The sequence below is a fragment of the Sardina pilchardus genome, chromosome 8 (assembly GCF_963854185.1).
Source record: "Sardina pilchardus chromosome 8, fSarPil1.1, whole genome shotgun sequence".
Taxonomy (NCBI): Eukaryota; Metazoa; Chordata; class Actinopteri; order Clupeiformes; family Clupeidae; genus Sardina; species Sardina pilchardus.
The window spans coordinates 16337199-16344698 of NC_085001.1; the positions used below are offsets into that span (position 1 = coordinate 16337199).

Genomic DNA, 7500 nt, shown 5'->3' on the forward strand with positions numbered 1-7500 from the left:
CATTTCTAAGTAGGCTAGCATACAAAATGTAAAAACGAAATATAAAAAATGAAATAGGCTACTATGAAAGTTGAAAGTCAAGTTTGCTCAATCTTTGTTCAAGAACTCCTCCAGAGTTTTTACCTCAAACAACACAAATCAACACAAATAAATGGACAGATAACTCAAACGTGCTGTAGACCTATGTCATAATGAAACAACCACAGACAACACAGTCTGACAAATGTATTCAAACGATTTGATTCGTGCACGAAGCGCCATCTAGCTGTCATTATGTGTAAGTAACAGCCTCCCAGTCTAAGGACTCAGCGGTCTTTTGACCGCCTCGCCGCGCTTTAAGTAGTTCACAACAGCACGGCGCTTCTAGTAGGTCGTCAAAGCGGTCAAATGACCGGGGCGCGGCGCTTCTAGGTATAAGTGGGTCAGAGGGGCGCGGCGCTTCTAGTGTTAAGGAGATGAGCTAGCAAGCAGTAGCCAAAAAAAGTTGTGGGTTCGATTCCTGGCTGCCACTGTCGTGCCCTTGAGCAAGGCATTTTACCCTAAGTTGCTCCGGGAAACTGGCCCTCGTAATAATTGACATATGTAAGTCTTTGGATAAAAGCGTCAGCCAGAATGAATAAATAAGCTCAAATGAGATGTGTTCGGGCCAATCAAATTGATTGGGCAGGCTTTATACAATGACGGACAGATGCCCCCAAATGTTTTCCTCCCAAATCAAACCACTGGCCCAAAACCTCCCCCCTCCACCCTACTCTTGCTCCACTGTCTCCTCTTCCTCCTCCACCCCACCTCCTCCTCTCCCTCCTCCTCCTCCACTTACCAAACTGCTGGTCGTAGAAGATGATGAACTTCTGCCAGGTGTACTCGGTGACCACGCGCAGGATGACGTCGTTCAGGTAGACGGGCGGCCGCACGAACAGCGTGTAGTCGTCGGCGTTGGGCGCGCGGCCGGTCGGCGGGCAGCTGGAGCGAGGCGTGCCGGCCGGCGCCCGCTGGATGAACAGGTGCGGGATGTGCATGGCATCGGCCAGCGACTGCAGCGAGCCCGCCGACATGCAGCCGATGGAGCTGACCAGGGCCAGGATGCCCCGGTTCATCAGCTCGCATGCTGGACAGAGAAAGAGACACAGAGAGAGAAAGAGAGAGATGTTTAACACTCCTTTATTAAATCTTTATTTTGATCTCAATCGGTATTACTTCAGTACATCTTCAAACTAAAACATTGAGGCCGTCCGTACTCCAGACAGAGGGAGAAAGGGATGCAGAAAGGGAGAGGGAGAGAGGGCCTGGAGAGAGTGAAAGAGAAAGATTGTGGAGGGAGAGAGAGAAAGACAGGACGAGGGCAGAGGAGAAGTAAAGACCGAGCTGAGAGGAGGCACACAAGATGGAATGAGAGAGGTCAGAGACAGAGAGACAGAGACAGTGATGGATGCACAGAGACAGTCCAGAGAAAAGAGAGATGGAGAGAAGAGAGGAGAGAGGGCAGAGAGGGCAAGAAAGGTTAAGTAAGTCCCCAGAACAACTCATTCTAGAAACAAGACACTGATTTAACAACACTGTGAGCACCAGATTAATTTTGTCCCTTTCTAATGTAGAGTGGAGGCCCAGTAGCCAAGGCAAGGGATGATCAATGCCCTTTCTCATCTGTTTAATTACAACTTTGGAACCGAGTGCAAATATGATTATTTCTCCTCCATTTGGGGTTCATCCAAAATTCAGTAGTTTTAAAACGAAGCCCTGCCATGCAGACTGCTGCCACACTGTCTCAAGCCAAAAGGGATTTGTGCGGTGCTGACAACATGGCCTTTTATGAACCCATATGCCAACACACACAACAGAACACATCAAGTCTCAGTCAAAGCGCAACATGGAGCGTTTTTGTCTCAGTAAAACGGTTTGGAAGCAGAGGCAGGCAACACAAAAGCCAAGCTAAAAATGTAACATACATTCTCCACGTCTCTCATGTTTGCTGGGAGTTTCAAAGCACAACCCCAAGATCCGTGAGCAATGATAGTTCACAGAAAAATAGATTTAGCGTTGTTCCCTGATGAAGAAAAGGTCCATGTGGGCATATGGTGCTGAAATGCCGATACAGTTCTGCAGTGAGTGCACGCACCGCGCACACAATACACAGACGTTACATAACACGCAGATGAAAGGCCACACTGTCAAACACTTTCAGTGTGTATTGAGAAGGGAGAGCGTGTTTTCCATAGCAGAAACGATGCTGTCTGTCTCCCAACCTACCTGCCTGCCTGAAATGCTTTCTCCCAGACAAGCATCAGATCAGCCCATATGGGTAGGCAGCGATGGGTCATATGGCTTTGAACCGACAGCACACCTTCCCCGCAGATTATAGCGGCGGAATATTAGCAAGCCTGATTAGCACCGTGAGTTAAAAAGCGCTGCCGGCGCTGCCACAGCTGTTACCGCGTGTTAGTGTCCTCTCTCTCAGTATCAAACGGGATGATGCTAGTTTGAATTAGCACTGACACGCGACACATACATACACACACACACACACACACACACACGCACACACAAACACGCACACACACACACACACACGCGCGCACACACGCACACACACACACACTCTAACACATGCCTCGCACACCAACACACACACACACACACACACATAGGCTACTGTACACACGCACACTCCCCTCTTCCCCCACACTGTCCCCTGAGTCAGGCTCTTGCCCCAGGACACTCGCTGACGGCAGACACAAACATTCATCTCACTTCTCGCACTCTCTTTCTTGTCACCGCGTGAGGAAGGTGAAACATGGACTCGCCAGCTGAGCTGTGATGCGGAGTAATTTGCCAACTCCGGCAGAAAAATAGAAGTGTCAAGTAAGGGCAGCGCTGGAGGAAGCACCCAACAATGCTGCTGAAATAGCAAAATTGGATAAAAAGAGGGAAGAGAAAGAAGAAGGGAAAAAATACAGAAAAGGAAAAAAAATGTGCACCTCTCTCTGTGAGAAATGTGCTACTGAATTTGGGCCCTGATTCAAAGTCAGTTTTGTCTTCAGAAAGACCTAGTCACTCGCACATACACTACAAGTAGGTATAAAAATAAAGAACACAAACACGTACACACTGAAAAAAAAACAAGTATTTTCCCTCTAATTACCCCTAATGATGCCACTAAATATAATTAAACACTGTTTATGCCCTGCATGGTTTACAGTTCCCTACTAACACACAAGGCAACAGAGAGAGAGAGAGAGAGAGAAAGTAAAGAATAATCCCGTCATTAATGACTCACAATATGAGTCAGGGAATTAACCCAAGCACTATTCCAACTGTATGGTTTGGAGCATTTTCCACTAGTCATAGAAAACATGACAAACACAAGCCACAATGGAACTCATTATGCGCACACTAACGGCAAGAAAGGAGGGACAAAGAGGACCTGTTTCCCCCCACAGCCCATCCTGAAACACAACTCTGTGGCCAACCAAAATGACAACAGACTGTGCCAAAATAAGCACTGGAGAAAAAAATAATCAAATGTTTAACTCCCCTTGGGATTCCACCAATGTTTACTTATTTATGAACATTATTCCATTTCCAAATTGGAGGAGCTGATGCAAACAGAGTTAAATGATACCCATTCATCTGCATTCATCCTGCCGTGGCCTACAAACCCCAGGAAACTAAACACGCCCCATGAATAATATAGTATATGCCACGCAACACTTTAACTAATTCTCAACCTAATTTATTCTCTTTATTGTCTAAGGATAACATAAATAAAGCAAGGGAATCCGACTTCATGTAAGTTCACTTCCGTGTCCCTCCCCCGACATGTATTAGCGTGACTACCTTTAAGCATGGCCCTTAATTGATTAAATGCAGAAAGTTTTAAGCTGAATAAGCCTAGCTTGGGCTAACGAGATTTCATTCAACATGACAAGCATCCATGGTCCCAGCAATTCAGTCCAGTGTTATGGATTGGGCTCGGCAGTAAATGCATAGCCTTGCTAATCCTTGCTCATTAGGGCACTTTTGTGAATTAGGCGCTCTCATCCTTCACGCGAGTGCGCGCGCACACACACTCTCACACACACACACACACACACACACACACACACACACACACACACACACACACACACACACACACACACACACACACACACACACACACACACACACACACACACACACACACACACATACAAACGCTCACTCACTCACCCACCCAGGCACATACACACACTCTTTGTTTCACTCCCACTCTCACTCTCACTTACTCTCTCTCTCTCTCTCTCTCTCTCTTTCTCCCTCTCTCTCTCTCTCTCTCTCTCTCTCTCTCTCTCTCTCTCTCTCTCTCTCTCTCTCTCACACACACACAGACACACACATGCACACACAGACACACACCCACCACTATGGCAGCGCCTGCATAGTGCATACGCCCCTCATTAATTCATTTGGCCAGCTACAGTATGTGAGCGCTGGCAAGGCATTAAACACTCATTATTAGATTAGACAATAATTACGTGGCCGATATGATCCATGGGCTTTATATGATTACGTCCCATTACCTTGCTACATCCAAAAGTCCACACCACCAAAAAAAAAAAAAAAAATGCCTGAGTCACCACCAGCCTAATCCCCTGGCGAACTGGCATCAGCGCAGCATGGATGGGAGGTTTACTCCAGCGAGGGGCACCAGCTCCCCTGCACCCCCCCCGTGCCCTGCCTCCTGTGGCCCCAGTGCGGGGTGGAGGTGGGCGGGTGAGCGCTATAGGCCGCCTCTCCTCTGGGCACACGGCTGAGGCGGGGCTGTCTTGTAAGTCCTTCTGTCTCCGGCAGAAGTTAATGCTGCAGTCACACCTGAGCGAGGCCGAAGTGCCCGGCGAAAAGGGCCCATTTACTCCTGACAGGTGAACATGAGAGAGCTCAATAACATGCTCCGCTGCAGACAGAGTTCTCAACCCCGCCTTGCATAGCGCACTTCCCTTCCCCAGCGGGGGCCCTCGCGCCTGTTTACATGTCTGCTGTATCTATCAGTGTTTGTCTGTGTGTGAGTGTGCGTGCGTGTGTTTGTGTGTGTGTGTGTGCGTGTGCATGCGTGTGCGTGTGTGCGTGTGTGTGTGTGTGTTACTTCATACACAGGCTAGAGTGAGATAAAGAAAACACATAATTTGCCTGCTTAAATGATTTATTTATGTAATTATCAACGTTTGCCCAACGACACAGCGCATCAAACGCGCTTCGGGGGTGTCCTCCTCGGTGCCTGCTTCTAGACGGCCACCATGACGGTGAGCAAACAGAGCACTCTCTCTCTCTCTCCCTCTGTCTCTCTCTCTCTCTCTCTCTCTCTCTCTCTCTCTCTCTCTCTCTCTCTCTCTCTCTCTCTCCCCTCAGCTTGACATTCCCTTCTTCACAGGTGCACTTCCCAGCCAGTGGCTCTGCTCAAAACCCTCCTACTGTTGAGCGCCGCAGATAAAGCACACACTGGAGAATCCAAGGGGCCCTTTCATTTCCTAATCACACTGGCTTCTCCAACTGTCACTTTTTTTTTCTTTTTTTAAATACGGGGAGGGATCCGCAGCCCATTCACACCTGCTTTTGTCAAATCTACTCCGTGCACTTTTCAGCCGTCGCTTCACTGCCCCAGCGGTTCAGAAAAATTATCTCCTGACCAGCTGGGTGTGTGTGCATGATCGATTAAGACAGCTCAGTTCTAAAGTACATCAGCAACTTGCTGGCAGTGTCTTCAATGACTACAGCAGCAAAACAGAAATCTGTCTTTCTCTTGATGATACAGCGTGAAGACAATGGGCCATTACTTCCAATTTATAAAGCTTGAATTGCATGCCAGCAGTGATTGATTTCATGCTAGAATACATAACAATTATGGATGACTCTCATAACATAATGAATAACATACAATACTGACAGGCCCTTGTTTTTTTTTTTGCTAGTGAGAGAGTCAACGCAAAAGTGAGGTATTAATAGACAGCTGGATAGTTGGTACAGCTGTCATCACAGACAAGTTGTCACTCTGTTTTTATTTCTCTCTCTCTCTCTCTCTCTCTCTGTCTCTCTGTCTCTCTCCCTCTGCAAGAAGATGAGACGAGTACGCCGTACGTCTTCCTCGCTGTCGGGCGCTGCCGGCTCGGCCGTTCCTGCCTCCAAACGAGCATCCAGATGGGGGCAGAGGGCACGGAAGTACCAGCGGCGTCTTCGGGGTTTTTTTTTGTTTTGTTTTTGTTCGGCGGGCGGGCAAGAGCCGCTGTCGAAGCACTCACAAGACGCACTTGTGCAAAGTTTGTCGCACATCAAGAGAGTCCCTGGCGGCGGCGAGTCCAAATGTCACGGCGCCGCGGCGGGGGGCGGGGGGGGCTTTTTTTTGACGAGCAGATTGTCTGGCGGCTGCCAACGAGAGCTGCGCTGCGCTTTGAGTCGTCGTAATGAAGACGCACGGCCGCGTGGTACCTTACCAGATGTTCTGCCTCGAACTTAAAAAACACACAAACATACGCGCACACACACACACACACACACACACGCGCACACACACACACACATGCACATTCAAGAAGCCAAAATGTGTCTGGAAGAAGCGACACCTGGTGAAGCTCACTTCAGTGCTGGTTTTAAGAGCCCTTGATAAGACTCCTTGACTTAGAATGACACTTATGATGGAGAATTCCATATCCCTCTCTTAATGCCAGCTGGGAACAGATAAGAAAGTGGTGTGTGTGTGTGTGTGTGTGTGTGTGTGTGTGTGTGTGTGTGTGTGTGTGTGTGTGTGTGTGTGTGTGTGTGTGTGTGTGTGCGTGTGTGGTGCATGTGTGCTGGAGAGTGTGTGTGAGCAAATGTGTTTGTGTGTGAGAGGCTGTATGTGTCCACATGCGTGTGTGTGTGTGCATGAGGTGTGTTTTTCCTTCTTCCCATGACGTTACATACTCATGATCTCTCTCACCCTCTCTCTCTCTCCCTCTCTCTCTCTCTCTCTCTCTCTCTCTCTCTCTCTCTCTCTCTCTCTCTCTCTCTCTCTCTCCTGCGATTCAGCATGCAAAGTTTCTCCTCTTAATTGAAGCGGCTCAAATTGAGTCATTCATCACAGTGAATCTCCTGAGCTGCGCGGGTGGAATGAACCTGTGTGAGAGTCATTAGGCACACAGACTCCTCCAGAGCATTCCTCCACCTCCAGCTCCACCTCCACCCTTCCCCTCCTGCTCCATCTCTCCCTCCATCACCACCTCCACCCTTCCCCTCCTACAACCCTGTTCATCCCCCCATTCATCTTTCACAGCTCCTGCTCCATCTCTCCCTCCATCATACCCTCCCCACCTCCAACTCCACCTCCACCCTTCCCCTCCTGTTCCATCTCTCCCTTCATCCTCCCCTCCCCACCTCACCCCTCCCCCCCCGAACATCCCTCCACCAGGCCTTATCAGAGCAAACCCAGGGCTGCACTTTTGGCATGGCCACACAACGCATGGATGACGATAAAGTCACACTAATGAACCA

General features: G+C 48.9%; 1 protein-coding gene across 1 annotated transcript in view; it reads right to left on the reverse strand.

Moving 5' to 3' along the window:
- The window catches only part of grid2 (glutamate receptor, ionotropic, delta 2), a gene marked incomplete in the record, with an annotated part of 320406 nt that overhangs the window by 147122 nt on the left and 165784 nt on the right, over positions 1-7500 (reverse strand). The window contains 1 exon segment of the mRNA XM_062542969.1: positions 821-1108. Coding sequence (XP_062398953.1) covers positions 821-1108 — 288 coding nt within the window.